Below are 10,336 nucleotides of genomic sequence, written 5' to 3'. Positions count from 1 at the left end.
CAGCTGAAGTTACACATTTTGTTAGTAGATCCTGTGTTGTTCCTGAGAACCGTCAGATGGGAAAGATCTTAAGGCTGAAATAATTAGCCTAAAAGCAATACAACCTTTTTATCCGTTACATGAGAACTTTAAACCCTATTTTCTTAACGTCACTGTCCCTGTAGTTACTGATCTCTGCCTCTGGAGGGCAGCCTGAATCAGGACCATGAAGGACCTTTTACTCGAAACTGCCCTGGTTGCACTTCCACAATTACAAGATGCAGAGAGAAAACAATATTTCATGTTAATATTTGTGTTACTAAAGATCAATGTGTGAGCAACATGTCAGATTCTCATGAGATCAGATGCATACAAAGAGAGATTTGCACTAAATACTTCAGTCTTTCATTTCATTTGATTCTCATTTAGGGGAAAACGAAAAGATGAAGGACTTGTTCCAGACTTTTCCCAGCTACACTGCTGTCAGAGGTCTTCACACAGCACCTCCACAGGGACACCAAGTGACCTCTGCTTTGCTTCAAAGGCCAGGAGCAAATCCTTGCGGGCCTGCCGGATACAAAGTTGTTTCATATACAAGTATGAATGTTACTGCACAAATAAACTACATAAACAGATTGAACATCATCATTTGTTCAGGAAGTAAATGAACTACTAACCTTGGAAATCTGAGCTTTTTTACATTGTAAGTTCTTGATGTTATTGTTACTGGAGTCAAGATTTTGCTACAAACAAAAAACAAGTTTCTTTAGTCTCATACAAACAGTAGGACAATGTGCATTAAACATACACTGTACCTTACAAAAGGAGGATATACAACAGTACCTCAACTTTGTTTGTGACCCCACCGAGGGCAGTTTGGTCCATGTTAGAAGCAGAAAGCACCAAGTTCAGCTGAGCCTGTGTCTTCTCCAGACGGTCTGTCAGAGCGTTCAGCTGCCTTTCCAGCAGCTCGCTCTCCACACTCGCTCTCTGCTGCATCTTCTGAATATTCAGAGTGAACGTCTCGTACAGCTGGTCCCTTTCCAGCTGAAGCTGCGTCACATGTACACAGGAGCACATGAGCATGTGCAGAAACAGATGCAAGAACGTTCACATAAATACCCAAACATACACAAGGAATATGGCTCACATCCAGGGTGCAAATGAATCAAGATAGCATTCGACTTTACCTTGCTGAATTTCTGTTCCAGTGCCTCGTGTTCCCATTTCAGATCATTTAGCTGCTTTTTCTTGATCTTTTCACCGGAGTCCTGTCAAAAACAGTGTCACAGCTTAACATCGTGCCTTTGTACAGTATGCACCAAGTCAGTTACTGAGACACATGCTCAGAAGGCAGCACTTAAGGCACTGGTAGCAACAGATAGTAGTGCGCAATTTGCAACAGTAAACTCAGCTTAAAAAATCCACATAGACACCAACTCTTGTCACTCCTTTGTAGCTCAATTTTTTCTCTTTTTCAGCGTTTTCCTCCAAGGCTTTCGAGAGAAGCTTAGTGAGACGTTTGTTATCCTGCAAGACAGGGACCAGGTCCTTTTTCCTCTGCTCCTGTTTCATCGTCATGTCCTCTATTTGTTTCTAAGAAAAGCCAATAAAACATGATTGGATCAAAACAAGTGATTCAACAACTTGTCATACATAGTCAATGATTTTGAGTTACATTTCTACGTTTTATATATTTTTTGAATCAGATATCAAAATTGATTATCAATCTTATGAAGAAATACATCATCTTGGAGGGTGTGATGGGCTTTTTCTCCCCATTTTAAATACTAAACACAAACATCTCAAATATATTTGGTGTCAATTTAATACCTTAGCTGAACCATTCACCATTTCCATATCCTGGTGCATTTGCTTTACAAGTTCATCAGCGTCGCTGAGAGCTTTGCAGTGGTCTTCATGAAGAGCGGCAATGTAGCTGTTCCAGTGATCCTCTCCCTCACTGATCTTGTTTTTCCCCATGTTGTCATGCTCTTGTAGCAGCAGCTCCAACTTTTTCGCATACTTGGCTTTAATTTCTACACAAATAGCAACACAGTTATGGCTCCCGATTTAGATTTGGATCGTATAGGGTGATGAATTCAACTTAAAGTGTGATGAGTTATTTACCTGCGAGCTGCTTCTCCCAGGTGTCTCTTGTTTTAGACATTTCTTCATCATGTTTCTGTTGAGACAACAAACAAACTGGTGTTTGCAGCATTGATGCTAACTTGTGGAAAATACATCAGGTAAAAGAGAAACATTTAATCCACAGATCTTTAATTTTACGGGAAAAAATGATTAGGTGTGAACTACAAACCAGCTCAAGCTCCTTGACAATGTCTTCAATGTCGAGCTCCTGCCAGTCTACCATGATGGCCTTCATTTCCTTATGAAGCTCAGCATCCAATTGTTCTTGCTCTTTCTGCACGAGCTCAGTGGAGACCAAACCATCTGCTTTCAACTCAGAGATTGTGTTCTCCTTTTCACAAAGTAGGTGCTTCATCTTCTGCTTATACACCTAGTGGGGAAAAATAAATCAAATGTGCAATATAAAATTAATTCAGCCATTAGATCTGTCCCTGGATAATCTATCCATGCCAGCGAATGTGCCAAAAGTCTGGTGAGCATTCCAATGGTTATGGGTAAGAGTGCAGGCAAGTATACAGGGTCACCTAAGTGGGCAACAGAAGGCATCCCCAATACTTTTTTTTCCTTTTCCTTTCCTTTTCCTTTTCCTTTATCAGTATATCTCCAAAATCCCAACTTTTCCCAAAAGTAATTAAAAACAGCCATCTTTTATGTGGATGACAATAGAGTTGTGACATTATCCGTAAAAGTAAAGAGATTAGAAATGTATTTCTCAATTTGTGGAGAAGCCTTTCAGCAATCTGTGATTCACAACAAAACAGTATGTAAAGACCCCCTCCATTGAAAATCAAGTTTTAAACCTTGCTAACCTGTAAAAATCGTGTTTCTTATTATGCAAGACATGTAATGAGCAAAATAACCAGTCAACACCATGGCTGAGCATTTCTGCTTTAGAACTGCCGTTTACCAAGGACAGTCTAAAAAAACAGATTCAGACAGCCAGTGTTTCATATGTCACAAACCTAAGGAACCAGTCCCATCAACGTGCGCGGTGGGGCATTCCATCTCATTAACATAACGTTGCTGGGAAACTAGCTGTACTCAGAAGAAATCAGGTGTGCAAAGGATACACTATTTGTGTTCTCATTCAGTCAAAAGAGGTTGAATACATTACCTGCATTTGAAGGGCCTTTATAAGGGCACATATTCTCAATTATTTACTCTATTTACTTGGGAAAGTGTAGCCTGTGAGTTTGGGTGTAGTATACCTGTGTATTAGACTTACCCTGATATCTACTTGGTGGCGGCGCTCATCCTCCTCTATGTCCTTATCTAAATTTTTCCGCTCAGCCTTCATCTCCTCCAGCTGTCTGTTTGTGATCTCCCAAAAGGTGTGGATCTTGTCCCTCTCCAGCTGAAAGTAGTTTCTCTCCTCCCTCTCTCGATCCAACTCCTCTCGAAGGCGCACAATGTGCTCTTCCAGCTAAAATTAAAATGTGTGTTCAGTGTGGGAATATTTGAAGCAGGCGATGTATATGTCTTCTGTGGCTCTGGAGAAAAAGTCTATGAAAATTATTCCAGTGATGTCTTTTAGGCCATCAGGGCATGAGGTAAGAGACTACAAATTTGTAATTAAAGTCTACATCAACAACTGGGTGGTTGAAGCTTAACAGGCATTATAACAGGCAGAGGAGCTCTAATGAAAAGTTGCTCCCGGAGTATCCAGTGTTTTGAGACCTTGGCACATACCAGGAACCACAACTCAGGATGTCTCAGCCTATGCTGCATTTATTTTAACCATTCTTGTTTAAACTTGTCTCTCTGGGGTCCCCCAGCTGTATGGAAGTGAAATACAGACTTGATGAAATGCCCCTAGAGGAGGCAACCTTTCTTTCCTCCTGACATAAAATATCCAACCATCACTCCACACTTTCCAACACACATCACATTTAGCTCTGACCTGCTCCTTGGACATCTCCTCCTTGGTAAGGCCATCTATCAGTGTCGGCGTCCTTGCCTTTGCTGGCTTTTTACTTGAGCCTTTACTTTTGGGCGGCTGGACAAAGGTCAATATAATAGAGAAAAACGTTAAAACTGCTTCCTACTGGCAACCTAGAATGTTTCTTTAAGTTAGCATTTGTGGCAAAGTATCTAGTCCGGGTCTGTGACTCCCGTGAACGTAATGATAACAAATGAGAAGCACTTAATATCAAATATGAAATTCACACACCAAGACACTGACCGAACTGTAGCTGCTAGGAAGCTAACAGCAAACGTTAGCTATGTAACGTTTGTGTAGTTAGCTCAGTGTGAACCCACAAAGTTGTCATCGATTAATTTAAAGAACGTTTGACTCACCATTGTATATACTGCGCGAATAACACGCAGACACAGTCAGTGTTTCAATAGATTTGACGAGCTAGTATAAAATTATCTCGCACTTGAACTCAGAGAAGTCCTTCCACTTTTATCTCAACACCGCTGTCTCAAACATTTGTTGCCATAGCAACACCAGCACGCTGTCAAATCTGAGACGTAACGAAGACATGGCCCGCCCTACTCGGCTTCTGATTCGTTTAGATTTAGGCATGAGGAATGTGATTGGTCAGGGCTACAGCAATAAGCTACAAGTACAAAGGATGTAATAAGTGAAAGTAATCTCACAGAGCTGCTGGCATGACTGTAGATTCATAGTCTTTGATTCGCAAGTACTTAAGTGGATCTACAGTGGAAATTTCATGCGTCTGATATATATATATATATATATATATATGTATATATATATATATATATATATATATAAAAATATATAAATATATATATATTTAAAATCAAAACTGGGAAAATCGCAACAGCAGGCTGAGGGAAAATTCACGTGAGGGCAAGAATTCAACCTCAAACACATTAAAATCCAATCAATAGTCCTGTTATAAATACTTTAAGGCTTAGTTATTGTTGCTGACACTGTCAAAGAGGTCTTGATTGAACCGTGACGCTGCAGTTTGTAGTGTCGTAGTCGACTGCATGATATTGCAAGATGCTTTTAATAGTTTGCTTCTGAATATATGAATGAGGTGGAAACAAAATTCGAAATCATTTCTTTATTATTTGTTATAATCAAATAACTATGTAAAAACAGACAACTATGTACATTTCTGGATACAAAAAATATTTACTTTAGAAGTCTTAACACAGTAGTTCATGGTCAAACATTGAGCACAGGGATGTCAAAGAGGTCACAGAGGCCTTCACTCTCATCCAGGTTACAAGCGTAATCCTGTTCAGAAGGGGGCGGAGATAGACGGAGCAGCGGAGACAGAACTGAGAAGAAGAAGTAACACATGATGAACACAAATACACTGCAAGTAACAGTATGTGATAGACATGAAGTCCGAAAATAAAATGCGCTTACCTTCAGAGGTCAGGAGCTGTTTGATTAGATCTGCGTTCATCAGTTCTACATGATAAGGGAAGATATACTTAATCTTACATTCATATACAGTAAAACATACATAAGAGTTTAATGAACATAAATAATTAGGAAACTCAAGAAACAACAAGGTCCCTACCTTTGGTGGGCTGTAGAAGTTCCTCCAGTTCTTTTGATAAAGTTCGCACTGGAAAAAAGATTTTTAAAACGATCAATGTAAAAGCGGTCAGCACTGACAGAAACATGCACAAGGCAGGAACACATTATTGTATAAGCATATAAAAAATAACCAAAGATGCAGAGAAAAGACACTGCAAACTAGAAACCACTGATAATATACAACTGATAAACTGTTTTTATCAGTCACTGACGGAAGAGCTTGACGTCTGTGTTATCTCCAACTTAGTTCAGATAAGAAGCACTAGCCATGCTTTAATTTAACATTGCATTCACTTTTGATTTAGTAAGTTAAATGCATATATGTCACACATCTCATATTTATACTGTCCAGTTTACTGAATCTGGTTTCAGTCTGAAGTGTTCAATGCAACAGCATGTTTTGCTTGTTTCAAAAGAAAGCAGTACAGTAAGTGTGACGTTTTGTTCTTCATGACCTCTCAATTCAAGGCAAAGTCATTATCTCCGATCTAGAGTTTGGATCAATATGGCGAGGAGTCCAGCTGAAGCTAAAAGAGCGTGTGAGGTTTCTGCTTCAGTGGCTTATCAACAAAAACGCTCTTCAGAAACTGTACAAGCTAAAATACTCACATCCAGATGCCTCAGTTCTGTTTGACTCAGGGTTTCTAGCTGTTGATGACTCAAGACGCTGCATGTCCTCCATTGCCGTCCGTAGAAAACTGGGGCTATATCTGGTGTTAGCTGAAGGCTGATATGGTGTAAAACTGCTTTCTGTCACATCTGATGTGGACATGGCCAACTTGGCTTTTCGTAAAATGTCTTCAGGCGGTGGGACTGGCAGTACTACAGGAGCAGAGCTGACAGAGAGTTTGTTAAGAAGCACGACATCTATCGGCCCATTGATGCTTTTCAGGTGGATCTGGTACTTTGCCGGGCAGTTCTGGACCTGACAAAGATTTATGAACATAGTAAATCATCCTATAAGAAAGCCAAAAGGACAAAGTAACTCAGGTTCAGGTTCAGGTCACTTACAGCTTTAGGAATGGGAACATCTAGCTGTGTACCAGATGGTGCTCGTACTGCTAAAAGAGTGTGGCCTGGAGAAAGAGGAGAGAGAACATTTTTGGTTAAAACACAATAATTTAGTCAAGTCTTTGCATATTTTAAGAAAAAGTAAATTAAGTTTGTTTGCCTTTATTTTGAACAAAATGTTCTGTTAGCTGCTCTGGTGATCTAAGTGTCATTGTTAACTTCTACAGTAGTGTTTGTCCAGCTGTGTTGACATTACTCCAACTTGGAAAATACACTGACTTCCCAAAACAACAGCTGATTCTGAGCTGCAACCTAGTTTGATGAACTCCACATCTCTGTTATTCAGAGCTTAAAATTCTCCTGTAACACATTTCTTTGGAAAAATAAATCAATGAGGAATAAAGTATGTTGCTTGACACATTTACGTTTAAAAAATGATTTGTTATAATTTTGGATCTCTGAGTCTTCCTACTAAAAGAGCGATCATTGCAACTCAACAGGAGCAACGATGGGGGAGGAATGTGCTTAGAAGATATTTTTGAGGAGCACTAGGATGTCTTTCACTGCAATAGAAAAAGGAAAGAATGATTATACATTACCACTGAAGCAGTTGCAGATATCTTCATGATTCACATAAGTCAGAGTTGACTTGAGTTAAGGATCAATTTGAAATATTGTGTTAGTTTGAGGAGAGACCTCAAGGATTCTGTCAGTGTGTAGCATGACAGAGAATTTTACAAGAATTGCTTTTGCCAGAGAAAATACAACATCTGTGTCATCAAGGAATAAAACACAAGAGATCTGACAAAATCTGCACAAAATGCTGTCCAATATTTCATTTTCAGTCTAAAGTTCATTCTTATAAACACATACATTTCTGCGTTGTTTTCTATGTCTTTTGTTAAAAGGATATTTGCTGCAGTCTTCTGTTGTGTTCCTGATGCTCTGTTCAACCCAGAATTTCTGCTGGTCCAACATCTTTTCTCTCTGCTCCAAATCCTCCAGCTCAGACTTCAACTCCATTACTCTGTTGGATGACTCGTGTGCATTTGATCCAGGCATTGAACCCCTTATTAAGAAAAAAACATATGTATTATATTGTAAAACGTTTTTTAGACCACACATTCATATCCGATTTCAAGCACACAATGCAAGGTTAAAAACTTACTTCCACTTTACAATGCTTTTGGAAATTTTCATAATCAGACCAATGCCCTCCAGCACATTTGTGATGTCGTAGATACGCCTTTTCTGCCCGACAGCTAGGATCCTGACAGCCTGAAAGAACACGTGTACAAAAAAACATTTATCCGCGTATTATGATCTAGGTGTATCAGAGGATCAGCTTGCCAGAGGTACTGAAACATTTAGAGATCACTTACAGTGGCTATTAAAAGTCCAAAACCCACTTACAGAAACCAAATTAAGCACTTAACACAATCATAGGAATGCTCAGTTTTGATAACATAATGCTTTTGTTCCAAAGAAGGTTAAATGCACCTATTGACAGTGGCCTCAGACAACAGCTTCTGCAAGATGAATGAAATATAATGTTGCTTTGAAGTGTTCACCTAAAATGTCACGTCAAATACAAATCTGAGGGCTTTAGTTCCTAGAAGCTAGGAAAAGTTCACTTTTAAGTTAAGTTAACTTTTTTCTCTCGGTCTCACATTTGGTACCATAACCAGAAATACAGATGTATAAACAATCACACATTTCTTATAAAGCATCCCAAAATAACACAAACACAATTATTATTCCCTGTACAAACAGTAAGCACCGACATTCATGGGAAATAAGATGAAGGATTTTATTTTAAATTCAATTTTTTTTTTATTGTCTGGAGTGTAGTGTTTGTCCAAGACTATGACATTAAACACATTTGAAGAGGAATGTAGAAGAGATTTTTTTATTCATGTTGCACTCATGATAAAACATCTGCAGAGTTGTGTTCAGTGTGATTGACTGGTGTCAGCTCACTCACGTCTTTGAGGTCCAGCACACCGCCCTCAGCGTCTTGTAACAAGCGGACGAACCTCGTGGCGAGCAGGTTAAGGCTCCTCGTACTCCTGTGGCACTTGGGGTTCTGTACTGGCATGGAGGTGTCCTTGTCTGGACTGTGTGGGCCTCCTTCAGGGTCCATTCTGCTGGACGTCAGAGGAAAACAAACATGGCAGCCTCCCTCAGTTAACAGCTGGCCAGAGCCTGCTTCTCACAACCATACAGGTTTAACTTCGACATACAATCTAGCCAAGGTTTCCTGTTCGGGTGTTCTTGTGTAAATTTACTTGGATTTGAATATATGATGTTAAAAACAACGTTCAACCCGGGTCGTTCTTCCCTGCCGCGGATTTATTGTGAAAAGTTTGTACCGGAAACACTAGCATTTTGTGTATCTTTTCAATCCTAGCTACACAGCTAATGATAATTTTTTTTAAAAAGCCTTGAAGTAATTGTTTAACTTTGGGCTGTTTGAAAAAATGCTAAAACATGCATACAAACAGACTACATGCATGACCTCAATGCCACGCTTGATAAATGTGATATTATTGTTACCTGGAGCGATGTAGGGAGCAGCGGTACACAGAGTTCCTGCCGAGGGTACCGAGCTAAAGCTAACGTTAGCGGTCCGGACGACGTCAACCGATGGTACTTTAACTTGAGAGTTTAGACGGACAGGTACATTTATCTTTAGTGTATTTTTAGGCTAAAGCCAATGTTTACGGTTCAGTCCAAACTTTACTGGTACTCCACCCCCCTTCTGATATGAGGCGCGTGTTTTTTTCCGGTAGTTGTTTATTCCTGCCTTCACAATAAAAGTCCCAACTGACCAGAATAAAATTCTTACACAACTTCATAAAAAGTAATCATGGAACAAGGATTAACCCAGTACTTTATTTAATATGTATGCCATATAAATTAAAGGTGCACTATGTGGTTTCAGGGAAGACATTTTTAGCAGTAGAGAAAGCTCTTCATCGACTGTTTTTGTAATGCCTGAAGAAACTAAATAACAAACTCTCTTTGTTTTCATGACTGAATAAATTGAACAAACAATCTAACCTTAAAGGACGACACAATTTCATACTGTTTTACTTTGTTTATATTTGGCGGACCCTGCCACCTTTCTTGCTCTCAAGTTGTGTTCTGGGGAAGTTATTTTCCTCTGAGAACAGCTTGTTTATTCAGTTATGGACGATATAAATATTTCGGAGTTTTGTAGTATTACCTCTAATGTTGTAAATATTAAAATTCTGCCCCTTTAAGGATCAAACTAGTTTAATAACACTGAGCAGTCCATTTGCTATTATTTTGTCATTTTCAGAGAATGGCTGGATTGAATTTACGACTATCACACATTAATTATAACCCAAAAAAGTCTTAAAGGATTTTAAAAACATGTTAGCCCACAATTAAACCAATATACACAGCCTGTAAACTATTCAACAATTGTTTGTTACTTTTATTCGTAGATTAATATTTGTAGACATTCACAGAAAAATACCAAGGGTATGACCTCACTGTCTTCAATGGTAGTTACAGCCAAAACTATTGTCCCCATGTGTGAAAACAATATAGTAAAATTACTCAGGGCACTGAAATTGCCAAAACCATGCAGTTGACCAGGCTTGGTTGAGGTCCAAGGCTGGCAGACTAGCTGTAGGG

General features: G+C 39.2%; 2 protein-coding genes across 4 annotated transcripts; both read right to left on the bottom strand.

Annotated features, from left to right (window-relative positions):
* Positions 1-375: 375 nt before the first annotated feature.
* On the bottom strand, positions 376-4,576 carry drc4 (dynein regulatory complex subunit 4). 2 transcript variants are annotated; one of them, XM_084352118.1, is made up of 11 exons: positions 4,429-4,576; positions 4,031-4,126; positions 3,356-3,553; positions 2,300-2,500; positions 2,110-2,164; positions 1,813-2,018; positions 1,420-1,575; positions 1,170-1,250; positions 823-1,032; positions 657-722; positions 376-546 (listed from the first exon to the last, which is right to left on the bottom strand). In XM_084352118.1, the coding sequence occupies exons 1-11, from the start codon at positions 4,429-4,431 to the stop codon at positions 463-465; spliced, it is 1,356 nt and encodes a 451-aa protein (XP_084208244.1). In that variant the 5' UTR covers positions 4,432-4,576; the 3' UTR covers positions 376-462. The 2 variants fall into 2 exon arrangements, with proteins under 2 accessions (XP_084208244.1, XP_084208245.1); XM_084352119.1 differs by having other exon boundaries at positions 1,831-2,018.
* A 580-nt stretch (positions 4,577-5,156) lies between these two features.
* On the bottom strand, positions 5,157-9,476 carry LOC311272645 (transcription factor E2F4-like). 2 transcript variants are annotated; one of them, XM_084379211.1, is made up of 10 exons: positions 9,227-9,476; positions 8,655-8,817; positions 7,839-7,948; positions 7,584-7,739; positions 7,270-7,313; positions 6,671-6,735; positions 6,269-6,584; positions 5,640-5,687; positions 5,483-5,527; positions 5,157-5,391 (listed from the first exon to the last, which is right to left on the bottom strand). In XM_084379211.1, exons 2-10 carry the CDS (start codon positions 8,811-8,813, stop codon positions 5,276-5,278), a joined length of 1,059 nt encoding a protein of 352 aa, XP_084235337.1. In that variant the 5' UTR covers positions 8,814-8,817; positions 9,227-9,476; the 3' UTR covers positions 5,157-5,275. The 2 variants fall into 2 exon arrangements, with proteins under 2 accessions (XP_084235337.1, XP_084235336.1); XM_084379210.1 differs by having other exon boundaries at positions 8,655-8,814.
* Positions 9,477-10,336: the final 860 nt, after the last annotated feature.

Source organism: Pagrus pagrus, assembly GCF_965226575.1.
Source record: "Pagrus pagrus genome assembly, chromosome: 1".
In the NCBI taxonomy this organism is placed as follows: domain Eukaryota; kingdom Metazoa; phylum Chordata; class Actinopteri; order Spariformes; family Sparidae; genus Pagrus; species Pagrus pagrus.
Note: the sequence above shows the minus strand (reverse complement) of the source record. Positions and strands in the feature narration are given on the sequence as shown.